General features: G+C 41.3%; 1 protein-coding gene across 2 annotated transcripts in view; it reads left to right on the plus strand.

Annotated features, from left to right (window-relative positions):
• Positions 1 to 18,713, plus strand: part of STK39 (serine/threonine kinase 39) — a 185,665-nt gene that overhangs the window by 93,664 nt on the left and 73,288 nt on the right. The window contains exons 11-13 of one of the 2 annotated variants that reach the window (XM_030580834.1): positions 15,005 to 15,073; positions 15,894 to 16,016; positions 16,143 to 16,175. In XM_030580834.1, the coding sequence (XP_030436694.1) occupies positions 15,005 to 15,073; positions 15,894 to 16,016; positions 16,143 to 16,175 (225 nt within the window). The remainder of the gene's footprint in view (positions 1 to 15,004; positions 15,074 to 15,893; positions 16,017 to 16,142; positions 16,176 to 18,713) is intronic. The other variant, XM_030580836.1, reaches the window with a different exon arrangement.

Here is an 18,713-nt window from a genome sequence, read left to right on the forward strand (position 1 = left end):
CTCACCAATCTACTACAATTCTTTGAGGGAGTCAACAAGCATGTGGACAAGGGGTTCCAGTGGATATGGTGTACTAAGCTTTCAGAAGGCCTTTGACAAGGTCCATCACTATTACTTAAGCAAAGTAAGCTGTCACTGGATAAGAGGGAAGATCCTTTCATGGATTGGTAACTGGTGAAAAGATAGGAAACAAAAGGTAGGAATAAATGGTCAGTTTTTTCAGAATGGAGAGAGGTGAATAGTGGTGTTCCCCATGGGGTCTGTAGTGGGACCAGTCCTATTCAACATGTTCATAAATGATCTGGAAAAAGGGGTAAACAGTGAGGTGTCAAAATGTGCAGATGATACAAAATTGCTCAAGATAGTTAAGTCCGAGGCAGACTGCAAAGAGCTACAAAAGGACCTCTCAAAACTGGGTGACTAGGCAATAAAATGGCAGATGAAATTCAGTGCTGATAAATGCAAAGTAATGCACATTGGAAAACATAATCCCAGCAATACATATAAAATGATGGAGTCTAAATTGGCTGTTACCACTCAAGAAAGAGATGTTTGCCATCATTGTGAATAGTTCTCTGAAAACATACATTCAATGTGCAGCGGCAGTCAAAAAAGCAAACGGAATGTTGGGAATCATTAAGTAAGGGATAGAGAATAAGACAGAAAATATGCTGCATGCAGATGTGGTCATCTCATCTCAAAAAAAGATATATTGAAATTGGAAAAGGGTTCAGAAAAGGGCAACAAAAATGATCAGGTGTATGCAGCAGCTGCCATATGAGGAGAGATTGATAAGACTGGGATGTTTCAGCTTGGAAAAGAGACAGCTAAGGGGGGATATGATAGAGCGATATACAGTCATGACTGGTGTGGAGAAAGTAAATTAAGTGTTGTTTACTCCTTCTCATAGCACAAGACCCGGTGGTCACCAAATGAAATTAATAGGCAGTAGATTTAAAACAAACAGAAGTATTTTTTTCCCACAATGCACAGTCAGTCTGTGGAACTCTTTGCCAGAGGATGTTGTGAAGGCCAAGACTAGAACAGGATTCAAAAGAGAACTAGATAAATGAATGGAGGATAGGTCTATCAATCGCTATTAACCAGGATGGGCAGGGATGGTGTTCCTAGCCTCTGTTTGCCAGAAGCTGGGAATGGGCGACAGGGGATGGATCTCTTGATGATTGCCTGTTCTGTTCATGCCCTCTGGGGCACTGGCATTGTTCACTGTCAGAAAACAGGATACTAGGATAGATGGACCTTGGGTCAGACCCAGTTTGGCCGTTATGTTTATCTAAATAGATGTGATGTAAGCCCGGTTCAAATGCAAATATCTCTGATCTCCTCCTTCAGCATGCCCAAAGAATTCTTGCTTTTTCTGTGGCAGTGGTGCCTGTGGTTGATCACATGGTATCATACTTTTAAGAATCAGGCCCACAAAATAACCTGCCAATGGTTTCTGCACTTGATTGACAGAATTGCCTGTGAAATGTTGGTGCAGAATGATAGACAGTAGTTGCATCAGTGTAGAAAATTTGCACAAACAGCCTTACATATAAAGCTTTGTTGCTCTTCTGAGCTCATGTTTCTTACCTACACCCACCACTGTTGCAATACTACGAAGTTCTACTCTGTTGTTTGTTTTTACTTTATAACTATGCTGGCCAGTTTGTAAGGGCAGGCCCTAAGGAACAGAGCACTCCATGCCTTTCATGGAGATCTTGAGTGAATGTATCTGAGGGTATGTTAACACTGCAAAAAACAAACGAACAAAGAAACCTACAGCAGGATGTCTCAGAGCCTGGGTTAACTGACTCTTGCTTGTGCTTTGGGGATAAAAATAGCCATGTGGATGTTTGGCCTTGGACTGTGAAACTCAACAAAGATTGTGTGTTTCAGGTCTGGGCTCCAGCCTGAGCCCAAACATCTGTGTTGCTATTTTGAGCCCCAAGTGCTAGCCTTGTGAGCCTGGATCAGTTGACCCAGGCTTTGAGACTCATTGCTGCTACTTTTTTTTGCAGTGTAGACATACCCTAAGTGTCTCAAGGCAGAGAGACCTTAAAGGTCATTCTTTTCAGCCTCCAGAACAGGTCTGGGCTCTTTATAGAATGGGCTACAGTGAGTGGCAAAGAGGAACTATTAAATGATCGACGTTACTCCTGCTCTCTGGGATCTTGAATATTTTGAATAATATAGTGGTAGATGCAGTGGAGAAGGGCATCAATAGGAGTGTGTTTGTTTGAAAGCCATTTTCTGTCTCCTGTTAGGCTGTGCAGGAGCAGCACAGCTGGTTGATAGCATGCAGTGTTTCCATAATGATCTAAGAACAGATAGTCCTTCTGTAGATTGGTGTAGGTCACAGAACAGTGTTGGCTGTCCTCCAATTAAAAGGGTATAGGGAACAGTGCTTGGTGTTCCAGGCAGATCTGGCAGGAGTTATTAATTGGGTCTTCCTATATATCAGCCCCTTCCCAAGAATACAGGGGCATTAACTGGAGTTGAGATATAAATTTCGTATATATCAAGACAATATTACTCTGCATCTGAAATGTTTAATGATCATCCCCATCTGTTTCACTTGCACAAAAATCTCATTGAAAATACTTGCTCTCTCCTTTTTTAATTCTGTCCCCATAATACTAGAACAAATGGTCACTTGAGGAAATTTATAACAAAGAAAGGATAGGCTTATATCTCAGAAGGGGTGATTCTGCAAATTTACCCTCATGAGTAATCTTGACTCTCTCATTTCAAGTGAAATAAGTGATATAATTTCTACATTTGGGGATTGTGACAATAAGAATTATACAAATACCTGAGATACGTGGGTGACCTAGGAGCATTGAGTTTGGGGCCATAGTGCCTAGTCAGCCTGTAGTTTGTGGTTAGAGATCAAGGTTCAGTACTGTACCTGCATATTAACAAGGGCTGAATAATTTTGTGACCAATTATATTTATATCTGCTCACTTTTTATATCAAAGAATGTTTTGTGCTTTTGTACATAAGCGCACTGCTGCAGGAGCCAGGAAGGAGTCCCCTATCCCCTGTACAGGGTTACAGAACTGTTTCAGTGTACTTCAGAGAACTTCCTCCAGCCCTGAAACTATAGGTATGAATCACAGCCACACATGGGATACCAGAGCTACGGAACCACTGTGATGTTTTCGGGTTCAACCCAGACCAGTAAGGGGTTGTCATCACCTGCCCTGCAACTTTGTGTGCATTTAAATGGTGTGCTTCTGTGGCTCACAGCCTGAACACCAACAGCCCACATACAAGCAGAAGGACAAGTTGCCGGGCAGGTGGTGACACAACCACTTATTGGTCTGTGGTGAACCCCAAGCATCTCATTGGCTTAATTTAAACAGGATTTATGTGCACCTTGTTCTTTACACATTAAGCACTGGTAAAATAGCTTGTGATTCTCAAGTGAGAAGTCTGGGAACAATTAAAGGTTATAGTTTTTATTATTTTCCATTTATTTTGAGAAGGAAATAGAGCAAAGGGAAGTGTAAAGATGAATAAGCAGCAGAAAAGGCAGGAGGAGCCAAGAAACATGCTGAGCTCATCAAGAAGCAATCAGAAGAGCTGTGTGTACAGTGGTCTGTCAGCAGCCACTCAGAGGAAATCTGAGTGTGGTGGTCATGCTGTGGGGCACTTGCTCCAAATGGGGGTCAGAGGGGATCCATTTTTCTCCTTCAGGGTATGCAGGAGACCAAGCAGATGGATTCCCTAGGTGCCTCGGAGAAAGGTCCAGAGCTGTGGAGGCTGGTATGGAAAAGGCTGCTAGGGGAAGCGAGATGGGTAGACCTGGAGACCCAAGTGTCAGAGTGGCAATAGCACTGGAGCAATTTGACCAGGACAGATGTAGCCAGCTCGAACAGAACAGGGTCAAGTCATACCCGTGGGACCCAGGAGGAAGGACATAATGGTGCACCTGCTCAGATACTAGCAGACGAACAGATGTGGGTGTGATAGATCCCATTGCTCTGCCTGTAGCATGAGTCATTATGGACACTAAAGGTTCTTCTGGGTTCTGACTGTGGAAATGTGGGAAATGTCTTTTCTTGGTGTGTTTTCTGTAATAATGTAACAAGTTTGAGCCCAAGGGCTCAAGTACAAGATTGCAATAGCCAGACTCAGTGGTCAAGGAGGTAAACCCTCACTGGGGAAACTGAGTCAGTGTTGAGTGGGGCTGTGGCCAGGGTTTGCTAGGAGCAGTGGAACTCTAGTACAACTAGCAAAGCAGAGGGGGGAAAAGTAGGGAAACTGAGCCACAGCTGGAAGGTACTGTGGTCCAAAAAATTGTGTATGGAGAGAGTCTGGGACAGCTACGGATAGCTATGGGCCAGAACTCCACTAGGAGCAGGGCAGATGCAGGGTGAAAAGTAGGGTGACTAGCTGTGCCAATTTTATAGGGACAGTCCCGATATTTGGGGCTTTGTCTTATGTAGGCGCCTGTTTACCCCCCCACCCCATCCCGATTTTTTCACACTTGCTGTCTGGTCACCCTAGTGGTAACACCTCTAGGGTTCTAGCACTTCGGTTAGTACCCATCTGGGTCACCCAGGCCAATATGTCAATGTCGGGGGGAAGGCATGACAGAGGCCCATCTATGGTTAATTACTGTGTCAGTAACACTTGTCAAGCCTGACATGCTACACCTAACACACTGTTGATATAATCTGTATCTAAAAGGTGTCATGTAAGGTATCCTATACAAACTGCTATCATGCTAGTCCTGAAAATTCTTGATGTACCTATGGGGCGTATACAAAGTTTTTTACTAGAATAGAATTCCTCACATAGAGTTAATGCATAAATTTCACAATGCTATTAATCACCAGTGTGTCCCAGGCTTTCATAAAAGACCTTAATCGATATACTTTTATAGTACAGTATTACTTACTCGATCAGTTGGTTCAATTGCTTATCATTTGATGTTCAGACCCACTGTCTTATAATCCAGAGGCTATCTCCCTCATTTGCTAGTTGGATGGCTTTATTTACTTCGCATGTATGTGTCCCCTCATTGTGTCTGTCTGACAACCATGCTGGTCAGACAAGCAAATACACAGTCCATTGTCAAAGGCAGACTGCTAATGCGTTCCTTGCCAAACACATTTTAAGAATAGAATTCTTGCACATATCCATAACTCTGTGTACACACCCCTGTCATAAACAGATAGTTAAGGGTTAATGTCTCTTTTACCTGTAAAGGGTTAACAAACAGTGAACCTGGAACACCTGACAAGAGGATCAATCAGGAGACAAGATACTTGCAAATCTCGGTGGAGGGAAGCCTTTGTTTTGGGCTGTTTCGCGGGGTTTTTGTTCTCTCTTGGGATTAAGAGAAGCCAGACATGTAACCGATTTCTCCCATCTTCTGAAACAGCCTATTCTGTTCAATTTAGTAAGTACCAGTTAGAAAGGTAGTTTAGTCTTCTGGATTGTTTTCTTTATTTGCAAATATGTATTTGCTGGAAGGATTGTATCTCTGTTGCTGAAACTTGTATTTGTGCTGGGGGGAGGATTCTCTCTAGTGTCTATAAGCTGAAAGACCCTGTAACATTTGCCATCTTGATTTTACAGAGACAACTTTTACCTTTTTCTTTCTTTTAATAAAAGCTTTTCTTTTTAAGAACCTGATTGATTTTTGGCTATCTTGTGTAAGACCCAAGCGGAGGGAATCTGCACTCACCAGGGAATTGGTGGGAGGAAGGAGGGAAGGAGGAAGGAAAAGCCTGATTTTCTCTCTGTGTTAAGATTACTGTCTCTCTCTCTCAGGGAGAGTCTGGGAGGGGGAGAGAAGTGGGGGGAAGGTGAATTTCCTCTCTGTTTTAAGATTCAAGGAGCTGAATCACAGGGATCTCCCAGTGTTACCCAGGGAGGGGAGAATCTGGGAGGAAGAAAGGAGGGGGGAATGGTTTATTTCCCTTTGTTGTGAGACCCAAGGGGTTTTGGGTCTTGGGGTCCCCAGGGAAGGGTTGGGGGGCCAGAAAGTGCCCCAAAACACTATATTTTTGGGTGGTGGCGGCTCTATCATTTCTAAGCAAGTAATTAAACTTGGGGGGATTCATGCTGGTACCCCATCTTTTGGACGCTAAGGTTCAGAGTGGGGGTTCATACCATGACAACCCCATATATACATCTCACAAGAATTTTTGGGAGTTAGCTGTTTGTGTTCAATGTAGTGAGTATGTTAGGCCTGACGAGTTACTGACACAGAGTAGTGAACCACTAATGGACCTCTGTGTCACTACCACAGACCAGCCTGTATGGCAAATCTTATGTTCTTATGTAGAATATCTACCCTGAGGAAGCAGAAATAAGTGCTTGATGTTGTAGTTTATGATGGGCACAGTGAGTGCCAGCTCTCTTAATTTAATGATAGATCCTTTAACTTGCTTGCTGAGCACCTAAAACCCTCTTTAAAAGAAAACAAAAACAGATATATGCCAAAACCACCCTTTTGTGATTGGCAGACAGTACAAGATGCATGGCATTTTTTCCAGTACCAGAATGACTTCTGTTCATAATGTGATCTTGATCATGTCACATCACATTTAAATTACACAGAAGGCAATGTATTTTTACTTTCTGTATGTATACTCTAGTTTTCCATATTTCCATATGTTTCTTAACAATGGAAATCTAAATGAAGGACAGTAAATGTGTCAAGATTATTTTTTTGACTGGTTTGGATAGCTATTAGCAGTAAGTGCGCAAAGAACTTATTGAGGAAATGCTCCATCCCCTTTTTTTAGAATAACAGTGTTCAATAATCAGACCCCCTGTTAATAGAGATCTACATACCGCAGTTCTATCTAGCCTTGGAAGACTGCCTAGTGAAAATTAAGTATTGTGATTATCTCTTGTGCTAATATTCTACCTATCACCAGGTCTCTGGTAGTTTGTGTGCAGCTTTCATTTAATGATATTGGAATTCTTGCTGCATTATTTAGGTGGATTTGGGTTACCTCATTTGGTGGGGTTAGCTTCTGACAAGTTCCAAAGATAGTAGTAGTGCTTTTTGCATGCAGTCCTCGTTTATCTTTGTGTGCAATCTCATTTGCCTGAATGCTTTATGTGGATCTCTGCATATTGGGCATATAATCCTCTGAGTTTATTAAATTGTTTTTTTTTTTAATTATTTGCTATGACCTCTTTTTAATTTTTAAATCCCTTTCTAACCCTAATGTGTGTTGTTAGAATAAGTACTTTACCTTTGTCTACCAAAAGCATGAACAGGAGGGCCAATCCCTGCGGAAACTTCTTGTAATTGTTCCTTTGGATAATTTGACTTTTAATATTTTTGTCATAGTCATGATTTTTTTCCCCTCCCTAATTTGTCCAAGCATTCTCAGTTCCAGCTGACATTCATATTGTCTTCCTTCCTTCCACAGCTGTGGTGATGTTGGCAGCAGCTTGTTAATCTTTTTTCCTCTCCCACAAACTGCTTTCGGTTGCAGATTACAATGTGCTGAGCTGCTTTTGTGTTGGGTACAGTTTAAATGCCAGCCATTCAAATTCATTTTTATTCCCTACACACTCTTCTGATTCATGTGAAACATGTTTCCTAATACATGTTAATTTGTCTTTGTAAGACTGAAGGGTCTCATTTTTTTCTTTATTAGCTAAAGTTACAAATCAGTTTGCCTCCTGTACTGCAAAAGGCTTTTATTCTTTGAAGACAATAAAACTCAAATTGGAATCTCCTCTTCTTCTTTTTTCTGTTTTCCATCTTCCTTTTTCCCTCAGTTTAAGTAATGTTGCTCTGAGATATACCCACCTTGCATAAGGGCAAACTGTTAATACAACATGTTATCACTAAACCCAATACAGACCTATAGATTATTAGGTTTTTATACATATTTAAAGAATTTTCCATGATCTTTTAGAGAGGACTTGAGAGATGTGAGTTCAGTTCTCTGCTCCCCCATCGATTTCATATCTGACCTTGGGAAAGTCACTTATTCTGTCCGTGCCTCCACTCCCCATCTGTACAATAGAGAGAACACTACTTTTTTATCTTACAGAGGTGTGATGATGAGAAATACAATGTGAGCTTCTGGGATGCTACAATAATGGGGGACAAACAGAAGATTATAGCATTCTCTTTTTATAGCACATTCTGATAGTAGACTTCTAAATTAACAGTTCTATAGTCTGATCTCAAACCACACACTTCTCTGCCCATTTAAGGTACATCTGCACAGAACACTAAGCCCGGGTCGTTGTGACCTGCATCTGCAAACTCAGTGTTTCCAAAGTCATGCTTGAGCAGCCACGCTGAATTGGAAACCTGGGCTTCACAACTATGCTGACGTGTCCAGGCTGCTCTACACAGACCTGAGTCTCAACTTCAGCTTCTGTGGGCATATACTATTGTATCCCAGGGTCCCTACCATGTTCTTCAACTGTGGCTGCTTTAGGGTGTGTTTCATAGTGGGTTGTGGGAGAACTTCTGTCCATCCAGCTGACACTGACCAGAAGCGTTTGGGTGGTTTTAGCATGCCAACACATCCAGCTGATCCGTTTTGTGTCCACATGCTCCTACTAATCAGAACCATCAAAACATTCTTAAACCCAATGGAAGAACTTCTACATCTCATTTCTTTCAGTCCTGTTTTGGGAAACAGGTGGCACATCTGTGAGACACTGGTGGACATGTCAGGGGCAGTTTTTGAATTGACGAAGACACTTCTTGGAGAGGATTGCTGAGATGCCAGCTGTGACCCAGCTGATTCTGCTCATGCCTGTTGTCTTAGCTACATGTTCTCCCTGTGCAGACCAGCACTTCTGGAGTGGGGCCATAAGCACAGACTGGTGGGATTGCATCATTATGCAAACACTTGGCATGACCAACTGTGGGTCCAGAATTTTTCCACAAAGAAGCAGTTGTTTCTGGAAGCTTTATCTCTTGCCCCTACCCTCCAGCATCAAGGCACGCACCTAAGGGTGTCTGTGCCAGTCCAGAAGCAGGTCACTATAGCCACCTTGAAGCCGGCTACCTCACACTGCTACAGATCCATGGCTAATCAATTTGGCATTGGCAAATCAACTGTGGGATTGATTGTGGCAGAAGTTTGTGAGATGATCAGGACTGTGATGCACCCAGAGATGGTGGTCATAGCAAAAGTTCCTGAAATTATTGCTGGATCTGAGAGAATGGGCTTTCTAAAGTGCGCTGGCGCCATTCATGAGACTCGTGCCTATAGTTTGCCCTCCACAAAGAGCACATTCATGGCCACAAACATAGGATGCACTGGCAGGGTGCATGATGCCAGGATTTTCCAGAGCTTGAAACTTTAGCTTCATGGGGAAGCTGGGACATTATTCCCACCCAATGACACTGTCGTCCTAGAGGATGCCGCTTACCCCTTGTTGTCATGGCTATGAAACCATATAGTGGTTTCGGAGAACCTGGCAAAAGAAGGTTCAGCTACACACTCAGTAGCTGTAGGATGGTGGTGGAATGTGCATTTAGCAGATTGAAAATCCTCTTGTCACAGCCTTCTAAATAATTTAGATGGCAGTGTCATCAATGCAGTCCACATTATTGTGGCGTCTTGTATTTTGTACCATGTCTGCGAAAACAACATGGGGGGGGACCATTTTTACCAGGAGTGGATTCAAAGCACTGCTGGATTTCTGAAGAGATATGCAAAGCACAGCCAGACTGTACACTTGTCATGACTGGGGCTGGATCCACATGTGCAACAGAAATCTGGGATGCTTTGTGCTCCCATATAATGAGTTTGCATGGTCCCATGCATGAAGAGCAATGAAATGGTATTTGAGGCTTTGCTGTGTAGTGTATGGGGCAGCTGTGGGAAGATATTTGTCAATGTGTTATATTAGAGATTGTGAATTTTGTAAACATTTTCATAAAATGCATAACATCAATGCTTTTCATCAGTACTGGCCATGGACTACAACTCACAGTTATGGATTATTGTGATGACAGTTTGTGTGTTGTGAGCATTACTGAGAATGGATGTGTAATGACATTAATTAAAGTCTGTGCCACCTCTAACATTACAATAGCAAATTTTATTATATGTAGCCTTGAAAGGGCCAGCTATTCCTGGGTATCCATTGTCTGTCTCTCTTCTCCTCGGGCTTTCTGGTCATTTTGTATCTGTGAGCTGCAATTGTATTTAGTGTATGAATGCACAGGGAACATTTATCTGTTCCATTTGCTATTGTTCATTGCCCTTGACATGATCCAGCCACCCCCTGAGTTGTCCAAACGATGCATAGCCTGCAGGGCACGATAGAGTGGAGGTGACTCGCTGTGTGGCAGGCGCTGAAGGTGGCACTGGAGCCTGCAGCCTGGTAGTGATGAGTGCAAATAGCTACTCAAACAGTTCCTGCTGCGCTGTCTTCCTCCCTCAACCAGTAGTCATGCTCCAGGAATTAGTCCATCAATTTCTCTTCGCACTTTGTAGCCTCTTTCTCTCCCCCCATCTTTCATCTGTATCCTTTTGATATGCCATTTGTTCCTTCCGGAATTCTGTGTACTGATTTGTTTTATGTAGCCGCTCTCCCATGAGCTCATCTGATTCTTTCTCCTTGCTTGCAGTAGGTAGGCCCACACTTCCAGGCTCCTGATGCCATGTGTTTGCCCTGTGTGGAGACAGAAGGCCTTGAAAGGAAGAGGGTGGGTGGGGGGAAGAGAGCACATTGTCTGACCATGGTTTTTTAAAAAAATGTACATGAAAGGGGCTGCTTTAATTAAAGGTCAAAAATGATACTTTATCAATGGGCTGTATTTTATTCACACACACCACTGGAAATTTCAGTCTTCTGGAATACGTAGGAGGAAAAATAGCACAATAAAGATAATGGATTTCAAGAAGGCAGACTTTAGCAAGTTTATGGAGTTAGTAGGTAAGCCCCCATGGAAAGCAAGTCTAAGGGGAAAAACAGTTCAAGAGAGTTGGTAGTTTTTCAGAGAGACATTAGTAAGGGCATAAGAGCAAACTATCCCACTGCAGAGGAAAGATAGGAATCATGACAAGAGACCACCCTGGCTTAACCTAGGCGATCTTCAATTATCTGAAACTCAAAAAAGTTTGAGTGGAAACTAGGTCAAAGGACAAATATATACACAAACACACGTATGTAGGGACAAAATTAGAAAGGCCAAGGCACAAAATGAGATTAAACTTGCCAGAGACATAAAAGGTAACAAAAAACATTCTACAAATACATTGGCAGCAAGAGGAAGACCAAGGACAGGGTATGCCCGTTACTCAATGAGGGAGAAGAAACAATAACCGGAAATGTGGAAATGGCAGAAATGCCAAATGACCTTTTTGTTTCCATTTTCACCAAAAAGGTTGGTAGTGATTGGACATCTAACATAGTGAATGTCAGTGAAAGTGAGGTAGGATCAGAGGCTAAAATAGAGAAAGAACAAGTGAAAACTTACTTAGACAAGTTTGATTTTATTCAAATCACCAAGGCCTGATGAAATATACCCTAGAATACTCAAGGAGCTGACTGAGGAGATATCTGAGCCATTAGCAATTATCTTCAAGAAGTCACTGAAGATGAGAGAGATTCCAGAGGATTGGAAAAAGGACAAATATAATGCCCATCTGTAAACAGGGAAATAAGGACAACCCAGGGAACTACAGATAAGTTAGCTTAACAGCAGTACCTGGAAAGATAACGAAGCAAATAATTAAGCAATCAATTTGCAAACACTTAGTTTACACCTTATCTTCTAACGGTCAGCATGGATTTTTCAAGAACAAATTGTGTCAAAATCAACCTGCTAGCTTTCACTGATAGGGCAACAAGATTTGTGGCTGGGGGGAAGCAGTAGTTGTGGTGTATGTTGATTTTTAGTAAGGCTTTTGATTCTGTTTCTCGTGACCTCATAAACAAGCTAGGGAAATATCTTTATAGTAGCTCCATCTAGATTGTATGTGCATAACTGATTGGAAAATTGTTCCCTGAAAGTAGTTATCAGTGGCTCACAGTCAAACTGGAAGGGCGTATTGAATGGGGTCCCACAGAGATCAGTTCTGGGTCTGGTTCTGTTCAATATCTTTATCAATGATTTAGATTTGAATTTTGTTCTGCTGTTCTGGCTTGTAAATGTTAATTTTCCATAATTTGCAAGTGGTTAAATGCTAGTTTGAATGTTCACATCACCCTCAATATACTTGTTTAAATGTATTTTGTGCATATGTGTACAAATGAGTAACATGTGAATGAGCTAATTCAGGAATACTAGAAAACTGAAGAAAGTGTGGGGGCTGCACGATGTTAAGGCTATGTTTCAAGATAGATAATGTTCCTACTGCAATGAGCATTTCCAGTTAGCATAGTTCTGACCCGTCTGTGATATTGCCAGTTGTAAAGTCATGTGAAAGATGGAAACAAGAGTGCTGCTTTTCCCCACCTCCCTACCCCCGCCACTGCTTTTCCATTAACCACCTTCTCCCCACTCTAGCCTACTTAGACAAGTTCACTGGTACCTGTTGACAGTATGCAGATTAAGATGACTGTGCTTTAAACTAAAACTGAGCTTGCATTGAGTCAGTCCTATCTCATAGAACTGGAAGGGACCTTGAAAGGTCATCAAGTCCAGTCTCCTGCTGTCACTAGCAGGACCAAGTACTGTCTCTGAGGGGGTGGGTGTGGGTGTGGGTGTGGTTTTATTATTTTTTTTTTTTTGCACGCCCCCAGATCCCTAAATGGCCCCCTCAAGGATTGAACTCTCCACCCTGGGTTTAGCAGGCCCGTGCTCACCCTGGCAAACGCAAGTTGTTCAAAATCCAGTTAAGGAGAACATAAATGTCATGCTCTCATGGCATATAAAAAATGTTTTGTGCAGGACTTCTGCACAGTTGCAGTCCTTGAAGGTGACATTGTTCAGTGGCTTAGGGTTTTTGGTGCAGCTGAGGTTCCTATTTTCCTTCACATAAACGTGTATTCTGTGGTCTTTCACATCCAGCTGATCCCTGCTAGCTTAGATTTGCACTTATTCTGCATTCAGACAACTTTCAAAAAAAATTACTCAGTTGAACACCATATTTTGATGATGACAATATTTTTCCTTGAGGCATTTGTTTATTGCTTCTTCAAAGGCAATTGGTTTAAAAACTTAAAGCGCACTCATTCTTCATCAGTAAGGCTTTCTCTTTCAGCTCTTTGCCAGCACCATTAAACTCCATTAAAATAACTATATTAGAAGAGGTCTTCCGAATGACTGAAAATATAGCTGTAAGTGTCTGCACTAAGCACAAAAGGTGTAGTGCATGAGCGTGTCAGACTCTAAAGGTTTATAGATGTTGAAAATACAAAAAAAAGGACATTTTGGCTTGCGACTGGTGTAATTTCAGAGTTTTCAGTGGAGCTGTTAAAGAATAATAATTGTGGTGGTTTGTCTGTCTAATTCAACGCCTATATTTAAAATAGGTTGCAGAGCAGCTTTTTGCATTGTATTAATAGTATTGCATAGTTCTTTAGAAGCTGGTGTTTTAAACTTCTTTGGTTTGGTTTCTCATTTTCAAGCCAAATAGGTACTATATGTGGTGTGACGTTACAGTGCAATAGTCACACTCCAATATTTTTAAAATCCCCTGCAGTCTACCTTGTGCTGTGTAGCTCCCGAGCTAGCAGTAAGCAGCTACTGGAGAGTGACCACCATTCTGCAAGTTTAACTCTCCATGTAGATTTTAATCTATTTAAAAAGCAAAATCAAAGCCAAAAATTCTCTATCCTGTTTAATTTAGAATGTTCTTTCTCTCTCTCTCTTTTTCTTTTTTTTCCTACCAGTGTTCCAGAATAGCGCACCTCATGGTAGTGACTTCTTTGTCTTCCCTTCACAGCCTGTAGTGACCATTATCATGATAGGATTAAATAAACAAATGAACTTCAGAGCAGGGCACACCTAGTTTTGGACTTTGGTTTCTTCTGAGAAATGGTCCAAATAAAACCAAACCTGTATCAAACTGTCATTTTTTTGTAAGAGCCTGGAAAATGTTGTGTAGACCTCTGAGCTGCTCTACCCTTTTCAACCTTTTGAGGCTAAATAGCTACACCTGATGAAGGAAGTAATAACTACAAAGGATTATTACTATTTTTAAAGAAAACTTTAAAAGGTATCTTATCTGGCATTTCTCATTGTATAGAAAACTGCTTTCTATGCATCATTCTATCATGACTCTACTGGTCTCAAACCTGGGTCCACAGGGTTCCCCGTTGACTGACATTGTCCTGCTCTTACTCAGCAGCTTGCTACCAATTGACCAAGTAGAGAGACCGTGAAACCTGAAGCTACATCTTGAAGGCTTCCATTGGGCCCTGATTGGAGGAATGCCAGGACCTATTTAAATAGGGCTTCCTATTTAAACCCAAAGAAGGAGTGAGACAAGAAGTTGTCCACATAACTGGGTGAATTCCTATCTGGCAGCTACATTAGACTCTTTTTGCCTGGCTCCTGAACTCTGTCTTCCTGACTTGTCCCTGGATCCTACTTCCCTGCCTTGCTCCTGGTTCCTACTTTCCTGATCTTTTCCTGCCTTGTTCCAGTTTCCTGTCCTTGGCCTCTGACTCTGGCTCTGACCCTTGGCTCGACTCTGACTCTGAGCACCCAAACCACACACGACAAGTTTTCCCCATTACATATTGATGGCTGTACCATACAGCTGTTCATAGTCCCCTTTTTCCTGTTACAATGTGTTGATTTTTTTTTTTTCAAATGAGAATTTTTCCATTTTATACTTTTAGTACAATGGGCCATATTTTTAAAAAGGCGTCCTCTTGAGTTTAACTGCAAAGGCTTTTAAAGTTCTGCACTGTGGACTACTTCTTGTTTCTTGGTTTGATCATTTGAAATAATTAAGGCAACTGATTATAATTAAACACGATCGTGGCTGCTGATTATCATGCTGTGCTTCTAGCAATCTCATGAGCCTCATAAATGCTTTCCAAGGTGTGTTAAGAGTAGTCTGATTCTGTTTTGTTTTGCTCAAGTAGGTTGAGCAGAATCCTGGGAAAACAGGCATGATGTCAGGTTCTGAGAGAGAGCAAGATGGCAACAGAAGGGTATTTGATTTTTTTAATTTAGGAGTTAGCTTCTGGATGCTCCTGGTGTGTGCTTCATTAGGCTGCCTAATATACATACATGTCTGCAACGTGCTATGTGCATGCCTCCTGTTTTTGTAATCATGCCTGAATGCGTTTTACTGAGTTATTTATAAAGATCCAAACTTACTTTAAAGGTCAGACGTGTTTAATAGGTTTTCACCACATTTTCATGCTTGTCAGGGTTCTTTTACTTTAACAGCTTTTTCTCCATCCATATTAAATCTGTTCTATGTCAACAGCAACACTTTTTTTTTGGGGGGGGGGATTGTATTGCGTGGGTCAGAAAGAGGTGGAACTTTATTTTAATTCAGCAATTTAACATCAACTAAAATTTTCTGCATAAACACTTCAAAAGTCCAAATGCTTAAGGCTCATATCCTATAAACAATAGTATGTATAACTTTAACCTTGAATAGTACCATGAACGGCCTGTCCCATGTAAGAAAAAGGGGTTACTCACAGTAGTGAATGCTATGTACAGTAATTGCTTGCAGGTTCTTGCCCCAAGTAGTTGTGGTTCTCAAAAGATGGTCTATAAATCACCATTAGTCCAAGGAGCCCTTCCTGATGGCACACAAAATTTAAAATGTTTTTAAAAGCCCAAGTATTAACAGGAGAGGTGGTCCGTGGAAAGACCTCTCTCCTGAATCAAACTATGGAATGAAAGCATTGGCGAACAGCTGATGTATACTGTAACTGTCTGTTTGTTTAGTTACCAGAATGTAAATAAGGCTTTTGAAGTACAAGAACTAAACACCTATTGTTTCATTTTTCATAGGTTAGACGAGTACCTGGCTCCAGTGGCCATCTTCATAAGACGGAAGATGGGGACTGGGAGTGGAGTGATGATGAGATGGATGAAAAGAGTGAAGAAGGCAAAGCTGCATTTTCTCAAGAAAAGGTAAGTTGTTTTCTACTAACTGCTGATACACTAGCAAAGTAATGTTGTGTTTTAATTTTTTTCATGAAGTGTTTCTACAGTATAAAATAAACTACAACGCCTAATATCTAACTACTTCTTCTACAGTCAAAAAGAGTAAAAGAAGAGGAGAATACAGAGGTAAATAATCCTTTGTTACTTTACTGCCCTCCCTCTCCCCATAGCTTGGATAGGAGGAAATATTGTGATAGCTTCCAATTCTTATATTTATAAAAATTGGGGTAAAATTGTAGGGGCCTGATTCTGCAGCCTTTCTGCTGAGTAGTAAATAATTTTGAGTAGGGGTTGAGCATGAAGGTTATGAAGTTGGGCCTGGAGTGATTAACTTATAGCACTCATAGGGTAAAACAGCTAGGAAATTCAAGCAGATTCTGCTCGTGCTTTCTAGCTTTGAAATCTAGTGTGAAATATTGATTAAAATGAGCAATTAGGCTATTTTTAATGAATCTTCAAAACTGCATCACACTAATTACTACCTTTTCCCTCACACTAATGATGGCTGTTTCTCTGTAGCTGAATTGTCTCCAAAGAATTTTCAACCTTTTATAATCTGTATTGGTATTGTGCATAACTGGTAATTAGAATGGTTCATATCATATGCAGTATAATGATGCAGTACAGTGCTACAATAGAATAGATTGATTCAGTCACCATAAACACAAGAGAAATACCGTATTAAATGCCGTCTTCTTATGCTGAGATTAGGAAGGATTCCTGCCATGTAAAAATGGAATAATAGGATTTCTGGTTTAGTGCCAGAGTCCTGTTTAGATGCTTATTTATTGGATGTATGAAACGGATACATTCTTCATCTATAGCTTTGGAGCCTCCAATCCCAGCTGATGTGTTGCAGAGTCCTATATAGAGACGGAAAGTCTGCAAAAGTGTTGGTACCACAGGATTCTCTGAACTCTGTGCTTGTTCTTTCTCTGATCCCAATGTTCTTCCTTGACATGCAAAAGAAATCTTTCAAATTCTTCCTGCCTGAATCTCTCAAACATGGAACCAGTTAACATGTGGTGCGCCCATCCCTTTGGAAGTGGCTGTTAAGATCTGAGACACTTTGTGGTGCTGTTCAGTGAACTCCTTACTGCTTCTTTAGATCAGTCTTCAGAGCTGGAGGTGACCTTCAGAATAAAAATATGTATTGCTTGAATAGATCAGAGATTTGACACATTCCTTCCCCTTCCTTAAAGTATTTGAAAGTTGTATCATCTGCCCAGTAAATCCTAGAGTTCATAGATTTAACAGATTGGGTCCTTGCTAGTGGATCAAGAATCTGGAACTTCTGGAAACAGTCTACTTAGAGATTTCTTTATCTGGGTGATTAGTGAAGTAGTTGGCCCACTCTTCTGGACTAATGTGTGTGTTTAATTTTTTTTAAGCAGAGGGGCTGTAGCTAAGCTTCTGACTTCAAAGGGGCCAAATGGGATTCTGCCTAAATCTTTTTCTTCTGAAGGATTTGCCATTTTTATAAAGTAGTTGCCAAGGACACAGGTTCTTGTCCCATTTCTCAAAAAATTTCCAAGTTGTTCCGTGGGAAATTACTGCCATTGAAAGAGGAAGGAAGCCTGATAAGGTGGCAGGCTTCTGCCTGGTGACTATGCCTTCATCAGCCATATATGATGCAAAGAAAACTTGATTAATTTTCATCTAGTATAATTGCACTAGTTGTGCAGATTTCCTATGGAAAAGCCTAACCTGTGTCTGGGACAGCACATTTATGGCTAGTATAGTTATAGTCAAAGGGGCACAGGAGGAAATTTCTCCCTTAAAATTTCCTGGATGAAATAAGTACATCAGGCCCTGAAGTCCTTGGAGTTATCATCTGGCCTGTATGCATTCCATGTGGTAAGACTTCTCCTGGAGTAGCTAAGGGACCCAAAGCGTCCCTATCTATAAAATCAAATGGTTTAACATCTGCTTTGTGATTAATTTCCTTTGTTTCTTCATTGATGTCTCCACATCCTGCAGTAAGGTCACTCTCATATTTGGCAGGAGAGCTTTGTCATGAAGGTTATCACAAAACCTGAGACAAAAAGGCTGTCACAAAAATCTTAAAGTAGAGCTCTCTTCCATTTATTGGGGAATGGTGGTTTTGGAAATCCTCTTAAATCAGGAACATACTCAGCCAGTGAGGGAGCCCAGCATTCTGTCTTTGCAAGATCTGTGGGTCAGAAAAGTTAAGGTTTAACAGAGCTAGAACCAAACCATCAGGTAACTCATCTGACTATCCCAGGCCCGTCTCAAATCCGGCAAAGATCTAGGAAGTCAGTGCTCTTATGGCTTATTCAGTTTGCTTTGTGGTTACAGACTGGATATTAAATGAAGTTGGATCTTAAGTGTTATTTGTAGAAAGGAAGAAATACAAAACTCTGTAGACAAAGGCATGCCTAGTTCTGATATCCGGAATGGGAGACCCTCCTGGAATTTATAGATGCATAGGCGTTGTATCTCTGAGACAGTTATGAGTCTCCATATCTGAAACTCTCTCCCTGCAAAATGCTGTTTTCCATTACTGTTCTCCCTTTCGAGGAACCAGGGTGACATAATGATTATTAAAATAATACATCTGGGATGATGGGTGGAAGTGGAAAGGTTCACCATAAATAACGTTGTTGTGCTTTATCCAAGCACTCTCAGGAAGGGCCTGTGATC

This window comes from Gopherus evgoodei, chromosome 11 (assembly GCF_007399415.2).
Source record: "Gopherus evgoodei ecotype Sinaloan lineage chromosome 11, rGopEvg1_v1.p, whole genome shotgun sequence".
NCBI lineage: Eukaryota > Metazoa > Chordata > Testudines > Testudinidae > Gopherus > Gopherus evgoodei.